The sequence below is a fragment of the Haplochromis burtoni genome, unplaced genomic scaffold (assembly GCF_018398535.1).
Source record: "Haplochromis burtoni strain Fernald_Lab_line unplaced genomic scaffold, NCSU_Asbu1 Contig_172, whole genome shotgun sequence".
Taxonomy (NCBI): Eukaryota; Metazoa; Chordata; class Actinopteri; order Cichliformes; family Cichlidae; genus Haplochromis; species Haplochromis burtoni.
In genome coordinates this window covers 377,282-397,466 of record NW_024582533.1, presented here as the reverse complement: position 1 = coordinate 397,466, position 20,185 = coordinate 377,282, and the positions used below count along the sequence as shown (strand labels likewise).

Genomic DNA, 20,185 nt, shown 5'->3' with positions numbered 1-20,185 from the left:
GTTTGCACCTTTTGTCCACACGTAAACGGCGTTTTTGGAAACGGAGATTTTTAAAAACTCCGGCCAGGGTGGATATTTTTGAAAACTCAGTTTTTGCATTTACGTGTGGACGAGAAAAACGGAGAAAACGCAGCGTCAAAGGTGTGCGCCTTTTTTGACGTCACACTGTGCGCCACGTTATTGTTTCGGTGAAATGAATTTCTACAATACTGTTACTGTTAATTGTACTCTCTGCAGTGTTTAAATGCTTACATATACACACACAGTTACTGTCCCTCCACACATACGACTCGGTTCTGCTTCTATGCCCCAGCTTTGTTTACTATTTCCCACCGAGGCTTCTAGACTTCTGATTGGCCAACATTTCTACACGGTTAGGAATATATCGCCACCTGTTGCTTTGGCATGTTCCTAGCAGCGTTTTCCTTCATTTCTGCGTTTACGTGTGGACGGGATTATTTTTTAAAACGAAAACGGAAAATCTCAGTTTTCAAAAATACCCGTGTACGTGTGGACGTAGCCCAGATTCAGTACACAGATATCCTTTGTCAGATACTTTACTTTCTCAGTTAATGGTGTATCTGATACAAGCTATTTTAGTTTCATTTTTGGAAAAGTTAGTATTTATTAAACCTTTTGACATTAAAAAAATGTATCAACTTATTGCTTTATAATGTTTATTAACGTTTTGTGGGAGAAAATTACAATGATGATGAAGAAGTCTCAAAAATTTTCAAAAACTCACGTATCAAATAAGCTGCACTTGGCATTAAGGCCACCAACCTAAGCTTGCTTTGTTTGGCTCTCACAAAGAGAAAGACCTGAGAGCCAGTGGGAGGGGTTGTGGTCAGAGTCAGTGGTATCTGTCTCAGATAACCAAATAAGCTCTCTTTGACATCACACAGAGCCAAGACTAGAAAGAAATGTCTGAAACTGAGGGTTTGGAGCAGTATGAAGCTGGGATTTTGGCTTACATGCACTCAAAAAAATCTGTTGTTGGATGAACACAATTTAATCATGGCACCCTTTTTGCACACAATTTAACCAAGTACAATAAACCCTTTTCGATCATGTCAAACCAACACATTTAGCATTTGGTGGTTTAATGTAATCAGATTACGTTGGATCGACATACTATACTTACATTGATTTGAAGTGATTTATTTAAGTATGTAGAGTGAAATTTGTTTTAATTCATTCTACACAATTTAAAAAGTTTAGGAAAACAGAATTAAATCTTGTTGTTTCAACAACTACTTTGTTAATCAAGGCAATGATTTCACTCATTTCAACCAAATTATTTCAATTAGATTTGTTTACATTTGTTACACATTTAGAAACCCACTACTTTACAAAAAAAGTCACAATCAGATTATGATAACATTATCTTTATTAACTGGATTTAGTGGACAATATAAAAGCTTACCATTTTTGTACACCTGCAAGCATTATGCCACTTCAAAAGGTAAAACGTTAGAATACTTATTTACATAGGTAATATGTTGGAACCAAAGCTTCCACAACTAAAAACAGATGCAAAATTTGCTCAATATATCGACTGCATTTTAAAAAATTAAACTAAAAGATAAAAATACATCTCCCACTTGGCAAGTTAAAACATGTGACAAAATAGAATTGTGTGAATTTGGAAAAATAAAATAATTTGGGGGCAATACAACAACAAAAAAAATCCATAGGTGATGAAAATCTATATTTGTTTGGTGTATCTCATTGAAATAATTATTAGTTTGACCAATTTTTATATTTCTGTATTTATTTTTTTAATTTTGGTTGCAGTCCTCCACAGCTAGCAATATAGTTTTGCTGTGTTTTAAAACATGCTAGCAAGCAAAATGGACACAATAATACAGTGAACTTAACAGGTGGCAGTGGTCTTAAACTTTACAGGCCCTTGACACATAAACACAACATAGTACTTCTGATCCATTTTGAGCCATCTATATAAGGACAAACAAAAATCATCTGCAGTGCTGTATAAAAGGTGAATTGCCCAACAGAGAGAATCCAAAAACTTAAAAAAAATTTTAAATGAAAGAAAAAATATAAACAACTCAAATATTAACATTATATATTGGAAATCACCATTGCACCAATGAACCATTCAAGACCTATCAGTCATTTTCAAGTGCTCTCACCCCATAAGCTTGTTTTTCAGAAACTGTACCTTTGAAGACAGCTTTTGTCCATCAAGATTTAAAAGTATCTTCTGGAGGACTTCAAAGGTGCATTTAAGTTCTGGTGGGTAGCTCAGGTTCAAACAGTATATGAGTCCAAACAACAGAGCACATGCTTGTGCAATGTTACCCAAATCAGTGTTAGCCTCCACACCCTCAATCAGGACACCAACGTCCTCTGGGTCATCTTCAGGTTCAGCACCCTCCTTCTGGATGACGTACACCCCCATCACAGTTTGCTCCATGCAGCTTTTTGCCTCGCTGTCCGTATCCTACATGAAAAAATATAAGACAACAAAGTAAAATTTAAGAGATTGTTTAAACAACTGTTTCTATGCTGTTCATAAAATCCAAGTAGTCAAAGTAATAAACAGAAAATTACACCACTAAAGTAGTTGTTAGTAATTACTCCAATACATAAATTATAAAATACACCTCTCATGTCAAAAGAGGTGGCATAATTGACCTCTCACCGGCCCCTCCCCCGAAAGGGCCATTGTCCAATTACACATTATAGCAACCGTTACTGTGTCTGACAAACATTAACCTCAAGCAAGATGGAGAAGCGGTGTGCCCACCGATACGCCGAGAGATTGTGTCTGGAGGAGTTGTGTTCTTTCCATTCACAAAGTCAAAAACAACGTGAATGGATTAAACAGTGTGTATGGCCCCACTCCCAGGTAAATGTACCGAACATTATGAAGCATGTCTGCTCGCACATTCGGGTACCCGTTGGTGCGCAGAGGGAACCATTTGTTTGTCGGACGTAGCAAGAGTAACTTAGGGGGACAGGACTCGAGAAAAGGCTAACTCAGCTGCTAAAATAAAACAGGTATAGAAGTGTTAGTACTAAACAGCTCAAAGTTCATAGACATTTCTATTTACAAATACTGATGACCATAGCAATGAAAAAACAACAGGGGCCCGTTCTTCGTACGTCGCTTACTACATCCAAGATCAAATGACACATCCAAGACCAAATCATCGCGCTAACCGTGAGCTCGCTAATCCGGTTCTCCGAACACACCTGCTGTTGACGATTAGTACAGCTGGATGAAGTAATGTGAGATCACTGGGTGTCGTAAAAGGGGCTACGCATCGATAGTAGAAACATTGATCGGCAACCCTCTGATTGGTCGGCGAAAATGTCGAAGGAGCGCGCTCGGTATTTTTCGGCAGCAGAGCAAGAACTCTTGAGTGAGGGATTTCAGGAGTTTCAGAGTTTAATTAAAACGCAAGGGAACACTGCAAAGGCTGCAAAAGCAAGGAGAGAGGGCTGGCAGAAAGTTGCTGACAAATTAAACTCGTAAGTAATTTAATAATAACAATAATAATGGAGTGGATTGATATAGCGCTTTTCAAGGCACCCAAAGCGCTTTACAATGCCACTATTCATCACACATGGTGGAGGCAGCTACGGTTGTAGCCACAGCTGCCCTGGGGCAGACTGACAGAAGCCAGGCTGCCATATCGCGCCATCGGCCCCTCTGGCCAACACCAGTAGGCGGTAGGGTAGATTTATCTATATACACTATATTATCCAATATTATATTACATTATATATATGTTATATTATATCCCCTTTCACATTAGAGCCACAACAGGACCCACTAGAACATGGGAACAGGTAAAAGTGAAATATAAGAATATTCTACAGAATGGTAATATTTATCACTTATATTGCTTTTCGTCTCTTGGAAAGAGACCCTGGAAATAATCTGTTTGTTGTTCATAACAGCAACCAAGAAAAGGGCAGAGCAAAAAAAGACAGGTGGTGGTCCTGCACCCCCTCGTCAACAAGTTGGTTAAGTGAAATAATACCCTCACGGGAATATCGATATCTCTCTATGAGCACACTGTCGCGCTGAGCTAAAGGATCCTGTCTATCCCGCAATATACGCTGAATTCTGAGGACTCTCCTTATCAATCTTGCACCTTCCGCAATGGGTTGCTCGCGTATACGGACAGGACATGGCTGCGACAGGCTTCCCAAATCCACCTTCGCTTTTATAGCCGTGGTCTCTCATCTTGATTACACGAAGTAATTTGCAATTACTACTCTGAAATATGAATTACATCTGTAATAATCACATACATGTAATAGAATGTTAATAGTACATTTCCCTTTTTTAGGAAATGACCTGTATGTATCTGTGTGAAATCAATAAATGGATCAAGTGCTGCATTATCTTTAGTTACATTGATGTTATTTATTTATGGTGAAACAGTGGTGGAATATCGCTGTTGCTTTCGTATAAATGAAGCGGACATACCTGCGTGGCCGCGATCTAATCCTGTTTACATAAAGTAAACCTGCTCCCCGAGCAGGTTTACGCTTACGGCTCTGTTGCTATGACAGCAAGTCCCGGATGAGCTTCGGGGAACCGAACGATCCAGGATCACGCGAAATCGTCAACAATCAAATCCAGCTAACTACTTAGCGAGGTACGAAGAACGGGCCCCCCAGGACTTGTTTTAATCCAAGTACAGATTCAAAAGCAATATTGTCTTGATGCATGTTAAATGCATTGTATGTTTGTGTATCAAGTTTAAGTATGCATAAATTTCTTTCCTTCCAATACCAAATTCCAGAAATTCTTTATTGCAACGCTTAATACTGTTTGGTATTCAAGACATCCTTTCCCCAATACCAGGTGTCTTGTTGCTAATCTCAAAATTTTTAATTTTAATGATTTGCATTTGAGGCAACGTCACAATTTGTATGAGAATGTTACAGTCAACATGCTGTCACAATGACTCACCAAGTACTCCTTTATTAACTTCTCATAGTCTTCGTTTAGGTAGATGCACAAAGACTTCAAGATGCATGCTCGTCTGGTATGGATGTTGTCATGCTGGAGAGGAGGAGGAGATAATATGAGCCAAAACCAGTCTGTTTTTCTTAAAGCTTAGGGTAATCAGTTAACTTGCATAATTATTCTTTAGGTTAGAACCTGGCATGTACCACTTGTTAAGCCGAAACAAAATTGACAACTTCATCTCCAAATAAAAGTTATTTTTGCTGCCTATGACAAAGTCATACTCAATCCTAATACAAACCTTGGAGATGGCAAGCATGAGACCTCTTATTTTCTTTCCACGTGTCCCTCCTTTGGTCAGAAAGATTTCCATTAAGCGTGGCGCGTATTGGTCAAGCTCGGCAAAGAAAGTAGATAGCAGAGGCTTTGTGGTGATTCGCAGAAACTCCTTGTCAATCTGCAATAGAGAACAAATACATTGATTAAAAACTCAACTGTATATTTCACTCACTTCACATCTAAGCTGACTAAAGCTGCTTTTAGAAGACCATGCAGACATCAGTGCTGTCTGTGTAGAACATGAATCAGTCTGTGTCAGATCCTGAATTTGAAATTTCCACTAAAGTCACGGTAAGAGGCAAGTGGAACCAAGATCTAGGCCATTTGCTTTTTGAAGTTTGCAAAGACTGCTAAATTGCACAGTGGTAGTTCACTCTTTGCAACATAGTACGCTGTTCTAAACAGATTTTTCAGGTTTATTTTTAGTATAGTTATTTGCAATTGGTGTTTGTTCTGGGAAAGATATTGCAGACTGAGCAATAATCCATTTCTAATGGGGGCCTTTCTTAAAATGTACTGGTCCCAGTAACAAAGGCGCTTGTCGACTCAGAAATCGAGGGAAAACCAACAACACACCCGGCAGAACATTATGTTATTTACACGGGTGCACATAAGTGGTCCGCATGTGCGCATTCGCTGTCAAAATAAAAGACGCAACAGATAAGAAGTTGCAACGCGCGTTTGCAGTCCATATAAAAGCACTGTTTTTGTCCGCTAGAGTGGGATTTTCACGGCACATTCTGCACCACATCTGTGCGTTCATCATTTGTTTGAAGCCAGCTCACCTCCTGCAACCACTTTTCCGAGAATACGCGCTTCTTTTGTGGTTCGGACTCCTTCTGACATTTCTTTGGAGGTGGAGGAACATCACAGTAATTGCTTAAAGGAGCTTCTTCGACATCTTTAAGAGTTCTAAACAAATGTCTGTCCTCCTCCTGAAAATCTTATGTATGCAAACACGCGTTGCAACTTCTTATCTTGTGCGCGTTTTTTATTTTGACAGCGAATACGCACCTGCGGACCACTTATGTGCAGCCCTGGTTATTTAGCTCGTCATATTGCAGCCACAGAAATTCTTTTGTCCATGAAACCATAAAGCTGCACTTTCTTTTTGCCTTATAGTCTGATTTGTCGCATAGAAAAATCTGCGTTTTCAAAAATACCCGGGTACGTGTGGACGTAGCCTAAGAATAAAAATATTAAATTGAAAATGAACAAATGTAATAATTAATAACTCATCTCTCCTCATTGGTCATGGCAGATGGCTGCCCTTCCCCTACCCTGGTGGTGTTGGAAGTTTCTTCCTGTTAAAAGGGAGTTTTTTCTTCCCACTGTTGCCAAGTGCTTGCTCATAGGGGGTGGTTTGATGGGGTTTTCTCTATATTACTGTAGGGTCGTTAACTTACAATATAAAGCACCTTTAATAATAGGCAACAGCTATTGTGATTTGGTGCTGTATAAAGAAATCTGAATTCAATCTGAATTGAATTGAACTATAAACAGAATGTATAACAGTACATCAGAGGAACAATACAAAGAAATGTTTTGAATTTGGTAATAAGGTCATACTCAAAATATTACTTACATCATCAGCTTCAACAACACCAATCTGTGGGTGCGACAGGTCAATTCCAAAAGTCTTTTCCCAGTGTGGCAGGAGCTGCAGGGGAAAGTAAGCAAAAGATTAGTTGCTGTTATCAACCCAACTGCTATCAGTAAAACTGTGCAGAGTGCCTCACAGCCTCTTGTTTCTAAAGAGCATATTACACTGCTTCATATTGTTACCAGAGGGAAGTCATCAGGGTCGATCCAGACAATGCTGAGGTCGGGGTTGTCAGTGTTATCCTCGGCAACTTGCTTTAGAATCTCCAGGAACTCGAAACCATCTGAGTAGTGGAAAAGTACATCGCAGTCTAAGCTAAACAGCTATCTAAATAACAAAAACTAAACAGCATTACAGGATGATCAGAAACAACTGTCATTACAGATGCTCATAGATATGTTTTTATACTTCATTTAAGATTCCTTTACCTGGGTCAGACTCCTCTGCAAAGGCAATAATATGTTCACCATCAACATCATCTTCCTGTGGGAAAAAAGGCCGGAATTTCAGGGAAACTGTAAAACATTAGGTTACAATCTTATTAAAGTTATGTCTAGGAAATATAATTCAAGTTTATAATTTCTCACCCAGATCTCGTACATGTTGTGGGGCTGCAGCTTCCTCAGGGTTGGTCTAACAAGCAAAGATTACTCAAATCTTAATGCCCTTTACTTGGAACTCAGATCATGAAGCTTGTACCTCTCGAGATCCTTCTAATGTGGCAAAAATAGGACTTACCTGTCGTGATCTTCAATGAATTTCACCAGTTCCTTCTCAGAGTAAGGTTTTCCTGGGACAACAACTGGTTCATCCATAAATGGTTCATAGAAGTCCACCTCATTGAGCTTCAGGTCCAGAGCCTTGGCGACCTGTAAGACAGGGCCAAAGAACTCAAACCCTCATCTGACCATAAAGGATATATTAATGGTGTATTATTTATTATTTGTTTTTGCTTAAGAAAAATGAAAGTGTTATTAATATATATTTGTGTTTAGTAAGTTAGCCAAGGTTTGTGACTAATTGCAGGGTTGATGTTTCAATCCATATGTTAAAATGTACTTGAGCAAAACACTGCAAGCCTAAGTCACTCCATTTAGCAGTTCAGCTAGTACCTTACTCTGCACTTTTCACCACCACTGATCTGTGAGTGTACAATGGGTGGAAGAGAAACAACAGTGTAAAATGCTTTACTTAACATATACTTAACATCTTAGTGGAAGATCTGTCTGATATTTAGATATAAGAAAGATCACTTAGGCCTCACTAACTTGAATGAATTGATTAAGGATACCTTGGAAAGGCTCGCCCCCTGATCCAATGGCTTCACAAATACTGGTAATCACACAGTGTTTTTATTTCTTGCGTGATGATCACATGATGGACAAATAATAATGTAACCATAACTTTAATCTTCAAAACGATGCAATGTAAGATGCATCTTAAATTATTCCATCCATCCATCCATCCATCTTCATCTGCTTTATCCGGGGCTGGGTCGCGGGGGCAGCAGCTTAAGCAGAGAGGCCCAGACCTCCCTGGGGAGGACGCTGGACAGACCTGGTGCACCTAAACGTGTAGTGAGGGTGTGCTGGGAACGTCTAGCAGAGGCCCCAGTCCGCGAGATCTTCAACGCACACCTCCGGCAGAGCTTCAACAGCATTCCGAGGGAGACTGGGGACATTGAGTCCGAATGGACCATGTTCAGCGTCTCCATTGCCGAAGCTGCTGCATTGAGCTGCGGCCGCAAGGTGGTTGGTGCCTGCCGTGGTGGTAATCCCCGAACCAAATGGTGGACACCAGAGGTGAAGGGAGCCACCAGGCTGAAGAAGGAGTCCTATCGGGCTTGGTTAGCCTGTGGGACTCCGGAGGCAGCCGACAGGTATCGACAGGCCAAGCGGAATGCGGCTCGGGCAGTGGCTGAAGCAAAAACTCGGGTGTGGGAGGAGTTCGGAGAGGCCATGGAAAAAGACTTTCGGACTGCCTCGAAGAGATTCTGGCAAACCGTCAGGCGTCTCAGGAGGGGAAAGCGGTGCTCTACCTGCACTGTGTATAGTGCTGGCGGAGCGCTGCTGACGTCGACTGAGAAAATTGTCAGGCGGTGGAAGGAATACTTCGAGGACCTCCTTAATCCCACTGACACGTCTTCCGAGGAGGAAGCAGAGTCTGGGGATGAGGGGAATGACCCGCCAATTTCCGGGGGCGAGGTCACTGAGGCAGTTAAACAACTCCTTGGTGGCAGAGCCCCTGGTGTTGATGAGGTCCGCCCCGAGTTCCTGAAGGCTCTGGACGTTGTAGGGCTGTCCTGGTTGACACGCCTCTGCAATGTTGCGTGGAGATCAGGGGCAGTACCTGTGGACTGGCAGACCGGGGTGGTGGTCCCCATCTTTAAGAAGGGGGACCGGAGGGTGTGTTCCAACTACAGGGGGATCACACTCCTCAGCCTCCCTGGGAAAGTCTATGCCAGGGTGCTGGAGAGGAGAGTTCGTCCGTTAGTCGAACCTCGGATACAGGAGGAACAATGCGGTTTTCGTCCTGGTCGCGGAACACTGGACCAGCTCTTTATCCTCTCAGGATACTTGAGGGTGCATGGGAGTTTGCCCAACCAGTCTACATGTGTTTTGTGGACTTGGAGAAGGCATTCGACCGTGTCCCTCGGGGTGTCCTGTGGGAGGTGTTGCGGGAGTATGGGGTGTCTGGCCCATTGCTACGGGCCATTCGATCCCTATACAACCGTTGCAAGAGCTTGGTTCGCATTGCCGGCAATAAGTCGGACTCGTTCCCGGTGGGTGATGGGCTCCGCCAGGGCTGCCCTTTGTCTCCGTGTTCTGTTCATTTTTTTTTTTTTTTTGCCTGTCCCATTTGGTTCTTTAGCCTCAGAATTGTTGTCTGAAGACCAACAAGGATACCCAATGGATTTACTTTGCCAAATGGATCATCACGGCTTGCCATATTGGTCCATTTGATCAATCTTTGTTGTTATTATTTATTTTATTTTATTTTCAGTTGTTACAGACGGGACAGACATGACTGTATTCAAAAGGTTTCCCCATGTAATGGTTTGCTAGAGCAGCGGTCCCCAACCCCCGGGCCTTGGACCGGTACCGGTCCGTGAGTCGTTTGGTACCGGGCCGCGAGAGTTGAGGCTCAGATGTGAAATGTATGGTTTTCAGGGTTTTTATCAGTTTTCAGCATTATTTTGTTATCGTTTTTATCGTTAACTCGGTTTTCCTGGGTCTTTTCACGTGTGTTATGAATAAATCTTCTTTTTTACCGGTACTAGTTTTATTTAGTTGTATTTATCCACAACACCTTAAAGGCCGGTCTGTGAAAATATTGGGGAATGCCTCCCCTGCACCCTGGTGACACGCCCGCACCCCAATGCCCTACTTGTGTGGGTGGGTGTGTTGGAGCGGGAAGAGGGAGGCAGCTGGGGATGGGGAGGAAAAAAAGGGGAGGAGCAATCTAAAATTCTTGTTTAAAATATTTTTCAGATTTTTTTTTAGAAAGCTTTTGTATTTATAGTTGCACATAAAAACTGGATACATAAAATATGGAGTGCCTCAGAGTTCAATCTTGGGCCCTCTGCCACTTTTTAAAAAAAAATGTTTTCAGCTAATTAAAACATGCAAGCAAATATACAGTTTCCAAGAAATTCATTTTAATGTTTCTATGTTTGAGTTAAATTTTTGAGTCTGATCATCCTTACAAAAACAATCCCCATATCCGTAGTGCTCAAAAGACTTTAGCTTTACCAGTTGTGCTGAAAGCTGAAACTAGACTAATCACATAGTAGCCTCAAGTAACTTACTTTGATTACTCACCTTGGGACTGAATGTGGCATAGAACAGGATGTGTGGATGGAACTCTTCAGCAGCGTCAGCATAAGCCTCAAAATCTGAAATTTAAAGGCATCCATCAAGTTGTTTCAGTAGATTGCTATATGTATGAAATATCTAAGAATGTAGACTTCTTGTTCTCATCATTACTGGTGTTTTTGTGTGCTCACTTAAATCAAATAGTAGCAACTGCAATGAAAACATTCTGATAATTATCCTAGAGTTAGGATGCTGTTTAATTTGCTTGATGTGGAATTATCTAAAAACAATACAGGCTATCATGACATTACAGTATCACAGGATTCTTACGTTCTGACTTGTGACTCTTAAAGTAGCCCACCAATTTGATGTCCTCTTCGATGTTTTTAAAGCCTTTTAGTTCCTTACTATTGTCAATTATTTCCACAGGGTCCTCGAGAACCTGTGGAAAAGGAGAAAAGGGAGAGACAACAGAGATGACAGAGAGGAGAATAAACTGGAATAAAGCTCTGTGGGTCATCTTCAAAGGAAGCAAAATCAGTATTTAGAGATTTTATTGCTAAAATAAGGCAGGCTATTAACTGGGAGATTATATCCTCACGAACATCATAGATGAACTCCACAAGAGTGTCAGCTGCAAGCTCGCCATCATATTCTATGACTTCATCGTCTGTGAAGACGAAGATGCTGTCAGACTCGTCAAGGCCTAAGGGGAAAGAACATTTTGTGTTTAATCATGTGGCTTTTGGACAGGTTAGCTCAGATTATATTTTAGCTAACTTCTGTTACAGTAACTTAACTGTGATTGTTTGGCTAGTCTGACTTTTGCACAATAAGCCATGTACCAACTGCCTGCAGCTGTATTTACCTAATTTCTTTGCAACAGCCTTGTCGTGCTTTGCATCAATGAGACCAACTCCAATATCTTCATCTTCAAACTCATCCAGGACCTGGGCTGCAAGCTGTAAAACATTGCACATAAATAATTAAACAATTTATTAGTTCAACACAAAAAAGGGTGGGGTGGTGGGATAGTGTGTTTTACTCATTTGGAAGGCTACACCATTACACCCCTACACTATTATTTACACCTTTTGACAAAGTTGTCTCACTCAGTAGTTTCATTACCATAAAAGCCTGCTTTTCAGAGCGCCGCTTATGCACTTTCTAAATCTGTATGAAACTTGAACCTTGTGACTGACAGTTGGGTCCACCAATGACAGCATCACACTTGCAGCTCAGCTGCATTGAGGAAGTTGTTTGAGAGCTGTCTCAGTGCATTTGAAGGGTAAACAGTGCACACAAACTCTTGCAGACACACACACACACATACATGTACACTGGTGTCAGAAATCTTGAGCAGCTGCTTTACTGGCATAAATAGTTAGCCCAACCAGGCTGTCCTGCAGTTTGTTGTGCAGATAATTCTCTGAATTTCTTTTAACCTGACTGGAGTTTTGGATGAGTGGGGCACAGTGAAATAGTTTAAATTTTGCAGCTTAGTTTTAAGTTACACATCATACAGACTTATTCCCTTCATTGCACTATACCTTTTTTGCAGACTGTGCCCTTTTGGCATTTACACAGACTAAAATAAAACTTCTTACAGGCAAATGGATTAATGCTTCATGGTTGTATATATCACATTTACTTTGTGGCATATATTTACAGGCTATATTTAGTCTATAAACATATTTAGCCTCCCCAAAAAATATATGTGTATACATTTTTTTGGTAGTACCTAGTAGTGAATTTCACCAAATGTCCATTTGAATAAAACACATTATTTTTACCCAGATAAATTGTTTTTGCAAATGTCTTTCAGTTAAAGTATGTAAAGGAAAAGCAAACTATGTCTGCCTGCTCCTCCTAATCTGAAACCTGCAAAGTTGTTTTTGGAACTTGGGTGTTCTGAATGTGTATTTGATGTGACATGGATGAGATCATTTGCTCAGAGTAATTGAACCTCCCCAACTACATGTAAAGTTAAACCAGCAGGTTCAGTATCTGGGGTGGGATTTCATAGCTTCATGTCTGCGTGCACTGCAGCTGTACATTTCTTTCAGTTTTTGTTCTTGGCTGAGATGTTATGAACTGTAGTGATATTCAGCTGGTGCAGCACCTGACTGTATCTGCTCATTTTGATGAGCAGAGTAACAAAGAAAGACATGTACACCTTCATGTGTGCCATTCAGTGTTGAAGTGTAAAAGCACCTGCAATCTGTCTGGAGAATGCAGGTGCTTTTCCTTACATTGGTCTACAGCGCTTCCCTTGACAAAGCATTCGTAACAGACCTGAGAGGTCACTTTAATAACAAAATCAACCAAGTTCAAATGGCATGGACGAAAGCACTTAATTATCACCATCACAATGTCATGTTTCATTTGACTTTCACTAACCCCCACAGGGCTCCTTGACCTCTGAAATGTTTGCACCTTTTGCAGTTGCCTCTTACTATAAATAAAGCTTCATTAAATGTAAATCAAAATACATTCAGAAGGAGAAACACAAGCCATCGGAGCTCAACCCACCACAAAAGCAGCTCAGGATAAATATAGCACCAGAAGCCACACCAGCCCCAGGGACTATTTTGGTGAGATGGCAGTGATGCTCAATACTCTGGGATCCGCTGACAAGTACAGTACTGCATGTGTCAATCACAGCGCAGAGCTGAGCTGGCACTACTGGAGCCAGTACCTCAAGCGCTGGCCTGGAGCCCCAAGGCTGAGCAACAGTGCCCTATACGCAGACACCAGAGGGTCTTGATGTGATTCGCCAAGGAGAGCAGCCTCTCTCGTATCTCTCACTCTCCTGCTCTCTCTGTCTGATTTGTTATTAATATTTTCCTCATTACTGCTATTCATTACTAGTTTTTTTTAGCCCTTCATCCTTTTTCCTTTGTCTTGTTCACATGAGATTTGGTTACTGATGAGATCTGTTGCACCCAATTTCTGCTATATTTGTTTAGGCAAAGTCAGAATATTTGTCACAATTTTTATTTTTAGGGGCTGTTGAGAGTTCCTTATATGATCCTTTTTGGCCTAGAGTTGTCATAAAAATAAAAAAACTTAAACAGGAGTCAACAAACCAGGCTTGCAAATTACAATAATGCAACAAGCATATGGGGTAGCAGCCTTGACATTACACTGTACATTAGCCATGCCAAATGCCATAAAATACTGTTGCTACGTGATCTAGTGCAGGCCATAAATCAGAAATCAACCTGGTTTCTCAGAACTGCAATGTTCAGTGCAGTTCTCAAATAACTGCTTCTTTAGACAATATCAAGTGTGTCTTCAAATGCTCTCTGGGCACCTCTTAGTTCTGCATTGTGTCTGTGATCGTTATAGTGTAAAAATGAATTTTGCTCTCTGTATAAATAATCAGCATGTCTGCAAACATGGAGTCAGCTGCTTGAAGTGATAAATTGAACTTTTCTTGGAAAATGGAACGTGGTTTCCACTTGTTTACTGAAAGTAAACAAGTGGAAAGGTTTGTGTGGAAAGGGATGTAGTGTGTTTTTATGGGAATGTGAACCAGGCTGGCGTGAGGCCTGATGAGCAATCAGATGAGGGAGTGTTAAGTGCATCAACTGCTCGCCTCACACACAGTATCACACAAAGACGCACACAAACAGACACACATCCTCTACACAGGCTCAGCCTTTGCCAAAATAAATGATACCTTGGGTCCTCACAGCTCAGCTCTTTGCCTCGGGGTGGTCGACATGACGACACACCGTAGGTTTGTGACACATTTTTGGGACTTCACTTCTCAGCATTTCTCAATCCAGCAAAGCTATTTTCTACCGCCTTATCTCCTGTTCTCCATAATAACTTCCTCTTTGTTGCAAGTCACTGACAGGAAATGAGTTTATTCAGTCCATTTTTTTAAAACCACAGTTAAATATGCTGAAAGCATCTGTGTGCTCATGAATAAAATACCAATATTACAGCTTCCTCATCACCATCTATCCACAGTTCTTATCTTAACCCACCTCAAGGGCCAACTCCTCGATATCGAACTGTCTCTGGGCGGCGCGGCTGGATCCGGGATGGTCATGGTAGTACACCACCATAATGTCATACTTCTTCATCACGGACTTATAGTTCTTGGCGTTGAGGTCGTGAACGCGGTCCTTGCCATCGTACTCAGGGAAGTCCAAGCTCTCCTTGCCCAGTGAAATGCTCCCAAAGGACAGCAAGACTACTACAAGCACCCAGGTCCACTTCATGGCTCCTCTCTAATGTGGATGTATTTACAGTTTCAGAAAGTAAATGAAAGGGACGAAAAATATTGAAAAAAAAAAGTTTGGTGAAAGTATGGAGAACCCCTTCCAATCCGCGTCACCCAGAAGAGAGCAAGACAGCCTCCTGCATCCACCTTATTAAAAACCCCACATGGGCAACTGGCAGTGGGCTCAGGGTGTAAGAGGGGTTGGGCTTAGTCTGACATAGGTGTGACCGTGGTCCTATGTGGCACGTAATTAAGCATGGAGAAGATGAGGCAGGGCTGGGGTGACAGCTTTCTGTGTGTGTGTGCATGCTTGAGTGTATGTTAGGAACCAGTGAAAAAGGGTGGAGTGAGGGGGAGATGACCAACCTGCTCTCTGCATGCAACACAGAACATACACAGACAGCTGTGGAGATGGAAGGAGGTGTGTGAGCAAAGAGAGAAGGCATCATATAGAATAGGACATAGGTGTGTGAGTGTGTCCGTTTTGTGATGAAGAACTTTGATATGATGGATTTAGGGGTGGGTACAAATATGAGGGATTCTTTTCCCTTATTAAGTGAAGATGAAGGCTTGGATCCCAGCTAAAAATAATGGATGTAGGACAGAGAAGTACATATCAGGAGGGGGTGCTGGTGTCTAATTTGCTGCTGCTGGCACCCGTGCAGTGCTAGAATGTGAAGCTGGGTCACTCCGGGACATGAAGCTGGAGTGAGAGAGAGAGGAGAGGAGATGAGGAAAGGAGAGGGCGGTGCACTTGCTGAGGAGCACAGGGGTCACTTAGCCCTGACTCAAGAAGAAAGTGAAACATAGCGTTTTACAGGGGCTGGGAATGCATGTGGAAGCTTTATTGGAATCCTTGTGAATCTGACCCTGATACACACTGAACACATGTGTCCTGTGCAGCGTTTGCATGTATGCTTGAGATGGTTGCCTGTCATATTACTTTACGAATTGAAAGGGAAGAGGTAAGCTATAAATAAATACAGGCTATCGTAATACTTCATCCAGCTCTCAACACACCCCTTCTTTTCTGTAACAAGACATGCAAGCTTACAGCATTGACGCAGACATTTTTTTTTGTCTAAGCAAACGGCTTAAAAGGTGCACCATGCGCGTCTGCGTGTGGCTTAACTGTAGAACATGGAGCTGAACTGTGGTCAGCTGTGTTACTGTAAACACCTAATAAAAGGATATGCGAGGGTTGGTTTCAAGTGTGCTTCCTTTGCAAACCATGCAGCGACAGCTTGCATAACAGTTTGAAGTCCTGATTACATTAATAGCCTTAAACGTGAAAAAGTGACAGTCAGCTCGAGCATGCGTGGCTTGATTGAATGAGAAGCGCAATGGGTGCGTCTAATGTTTGAGCACATTAAGTTGAGATCTAAGCAGGTGCCCTGCTTAGATCTCAACTAATTTTGTGGGCCCTACTCCACATCCACACCTGTGAACAGAGGCATAAAATGTGCTGTATGCCTATGGTTACTAGTGTCAACTCAGCCTACAAACTGCTTTGCTTCACAGCACATAACTGTCATTAAGTTCTTCATCCACAAACTCTGCACCTCTGCTTTCAGCATCTCACTCCTCTGGCCATAATTCAGTCAGTGATATCACATTCAGTCTTTTATTGACAATGGTGATAAGAGCATGCACTGTGCCAGCACTGATCAAGGCAGGGTTGGAACATTAATTTTCCCAAGAGGCCACATGAGAAACTGGAACTGTGGTGCTGTGCCTGTGTGTTCCAGTTTCTCATGTAGCCCCTTGGGAAAATGAATCGCCCAATCCTGGATTAAGGTATGCTCGAAAAAGCAAAACCAATTTGCTATCATTTAGTCCTCTATTTTATAGATCATTTATCCTTTGATGGACAGGACACATGCAAGACTGTTAAATTCATACGACTATTCATTTTATGACACACATATGCAATCAAAAGCTTATAACTTGTAAGTTTTGAAACTTCTAGTTCATCTACTGTAGAACTGATGTATAGTGTGTATAATACACTGTCTCGTGGACTTTAGGCATACTGCTAAATAATTAAGCTTCTTCTGTTCTGTGCTGGTCTCCTGGAACCTGGTTAAATAAAGACTTTTACTTGTTGTTTATTTGTTTGCAGTCCAAACAATAGCTAGCTGGTGTTTTTTTCTTTTTCTGAATTACTATTTGCTTATTTGCATTTATACCCATGATTGCAGGCTAATTTGTAATAGAACATTTCTAATACGAATAATGTAATATTTTGACAGAGGGAGAATGACGTTCATCCAGTTTCTTCATGTCTGCAGCAGTTACCGCTGCTGGCCAAGAGATGGCACTCTCTGATCTACTGTAACTACAGATTGTGTACTGTAGAGTCTGCAGCTTCCAGTTTCTGGATAGATTCCTCAAACCGTAAGAATATTTAATCTCTTTCTTTTGCCTGTGACTGTTAGAGGTCACCTCAGCAGATCATCTGCCCCAAACTCACCTTTAACCTGTGATCCTCATTTCCTCATTTGTCCATCACCACTGCAAACAAGAAGGGGCTCAGGGCACCTTATGTAATGACACATCGTGGCTGAACTTTCTACCAGTAGCTGCTACCACAGACCTCACTATTGTCTTGCTGTCATCATTCGTGTCTTTCATCACCCTCACATTCTTCTCTTCTACTTCTGACTTCCTCATGCAGGACCACAGTTCCTCTCATACGCTTTCTCTGAATCCACAATGACACAGTGCAACTCCTTCTGACCTTCTCTATACTTCTCCAGCCACAGTCTCGAAGCAAACATCAAATCTCTATAGACTATTAAAATATGCAGCACAATTATTACTGTTACACTAAAAAGAAATGTTTTATTTCATTTTTGCAATCTCCACATAATCTCCACTCAGTCCGCCGGAGGAGGGCCCGGGTAATTGAGACATTTCATTGTGGGCGGTGCCGAAGCTTTCGTAACAAGTTTCAGAATCAAAGTGTGTTGTGGTGCTGCTCGTACTGCTGGTGTAAAAAGTTTTAAACAAATTACAGTGCTATGTATCTGTGTGTAGCTACCGAGCTTCTAATCATTTAGCATTATACAGTCATTGAGTTATACCCAGGCAAAAAATGTGTTCTCATTTGTGCCCACAATGAAGGTTCACTGCTGTCTAAGGTTATTGCAGGTTTTAGAACGCATTTAAATTGTTCTCATAGTACTTCTGGGGATGATACATGTAATGTTCAAAACGCACATCAGTCAGGTGTTACTGAACATGGATCCCAGTTGAAATTCATTTGGGAGTGTGATATGATTCAAAGAGAAGTGAATCATCTGCTTTATACGAGCAAGTTTCAGTAAATGACATTTTCATTTATGTACCTCTTTTTAAAAACTTTAGAGTTGATTTTCAAAAATGCAGAAGTTTCACAACACATGAATAAACCAGCAATGTGTGAGGCTTTATGTGATGGCAGATGTTACAGACATCAACCATTAGTCTCAAAATCCAATGGCGCACTGCAAATTTAAGTTTTTTATGAGGACTTTGAAACATCAAATCCCCCTAGGGTCTTGACAAAGCCTCCAGAAGCTTGGACGTCTGGATGTGTGCAATTTACCACCAAGTCTGAATTCCTCGTTGATGAACATTCATCTCATTTCTTTGCTTCATTCCCAAAATACAAAGAAACATGGCGCTGACAAAATACTCACTCCGTTTGCTGATGATGTTGGGTATTAGAAAACAGTGCTATGAAAGTGTCATTGAATGAACAACTTGTCTATGGCATGATTGCACAAGTAACTGGTGACAACTGAGGTTTGAACTCAATTCTTGGTTATAATGAATCATTCTCTAATTGTATAACTTTGCAAGTAAATTTAGTTGTTCCACTGGCAGAATTCTTTTCCTTACAACAAACCAGAAACAAACTGAAGTAACGGTTTTCATAATGTTCAGAATTCATAATTATGTTTGTCTCTCATGAACACATGATGATAAAACTCTGCATATGCAGTCAGGAGACTGATGACCTGTGAAATGAGCTGTTAGAAATGTACAGATATGTGTAAACATTATATGTAGCAAAACTTCTGACCAACAGGAAATGACGACATCGGATATCATGGCTGCTATAAAACAAAAAATCATCCATATGATAAAAATGAACAAGTTGTGTTTCCAACTTTAAAACATCTTAGTGTCTGCTGCACTTTAATTCAAGATGAATCTCATTAAATGTATGAGAACATTTAATCACATCATCTTTGTAGTGAAGTAGCTGATGACTCATTAAACCTTTCCATGTATTTTATCCACAGTGAAAAATATTCACTTTGCTGGACCCCAAAATCACATGTGTTCAATTCATTTCATTAGACACTAGCAGTACTATTAAACTGGACCTCGTCATTATCATAGAGCATTAAATGTGAAACTGTGTCATAGCATAACAATCTATATATGTAATATGTGTTTGCCTGAATCATGCACCACAAACAGAAAGAGGACATGTGAGTTGTTGTCTGAGTATCAATGCAAATACACAGCAGAAATCGTTCAGTAAATACAAATTTAATAAATGAAAGCTGGTGAGAGGGTCTTTAATGTTTCCCTTTGGATTATCCATCCATCCATCCATCCATCAACTTCCTTCTGCTTGTTCATTTCAAGGTTGGAGCCATCCCAGCTGTTATGGGGCCATGTGATTAAATGTTCTCATACATTTAATGAGATTCATCTTGAATTAAAGTGCAGCAGACACTAAGATGTTTTAAAGTTGGAAACACAACTTGTTCATTTTTATCATATGAATGATTTTTTGTTTTATAGCAGCCATGATATCCGATGTCGTCATTTCCTGTAGGTCAGAAGTTTTGCTACATATAATGTTTACACATCTGCACATTTCTAACAGCTCATTTCACAGGTCATCAGTCTCCTGACTGCATATGCAGAGTTTTATCAAACATAATTATGAATTCTTGTTTTAGTTCCATTCAGTAGTCATCAGGTGTCTGCTTGTCCTGAGCTGTGAGAACTACAGTGAGATCCTTTCTTCTTTAGCTTAGTATTAATAAACCAGGTCATAGGTGGGCACCTGCGTCCTTGTCTATGGACAGATCATTTCTGAGCAATTGCATAACTGCCTGGTTTTACACACAGAAATCTCTTGTTGTCAGAAGTGATGAAAGTGCTGAAGCGCTCTGTGTCACAGGAGAAGTCATTCATGATGAGAGCTGTGGATGACGAATCAAAAGATTTAA

At 41.0% G+C, this 20,185-nt stretch overlaps 3 protein-coding genes across 3 annotated transcripts in view; 1 reads left to right on the top strand and 2 right to left on the bottom strand.

Annotated features, from left to right (window-relative positions):
* Positions 1–674: 674 nt before the first annotated feature.
* On the bottom strand, positions 675–5,622 carry LOC102288954. Its single transcript, XM_042225484.1, has 3 exons — positions 5,256–5,622; positions 4,958–5,050; positions 675–2,467 (listed from the first exon to the last, which is right to left on the bottom strand). Exons 1-3 carry the CDS (start codon positions 5,325–5,327, stop codon positions 2,153–2,155), a joined length of 480 nt encoding a protein of 159 aa, XP_042081418.1. The 5' UTR covers positions 5,328–5,622; the 3' UTR covers positions 675–2,152.
* A 1,175-nt stretch (positions 5,623–6,797) lies between these two features.
* On the bottom strand, positions 6,798–15,184 carry casq1a (calsequestrin 1a). The gene is made up of 10 exons (XM_014337230.2): positions 14,710–15,184; positions 11,580–11,673; positions 11,317–11,417; positions 11,042–11,153; positions 10,718–10,791; positions 7,635–7,765; positions 7,484–7,529; positions 7,325–7,379; positions 7,079–7,179; positions 6,798–6,953 (listed from the first exon to the last, which is right to left on the bottom strand). Exons 1-10 carry the CDS (start codon positions 14,944–14,946, stop codon positions 6,813–6,815), a joined length of 1,092 nt encoding a protein of 363 aa, XP_014192716.2. The 5' UTR covers positions 14,947–15,184; the 3' UTR covers positions 6,798–6,812.
* Positions 15,185–17,873: 2,689 nt separating this feature from the next.
* The window catches only part of LOC102313285 (crystallin J1A), a 9,239-nt gene continuing 6,927 nt past the window's right edge, over positions 17,874–20,185 (top strand). Inside the window, exon 1 of the mRNA XM_042225474.1 lies at positions 17,874–17,949. The gene's annotated coding sequence lies outside the window, so the exon portion shown is untranslated. The remainder of the gene's footprint in view (positions 17,950–20,185) is intronic.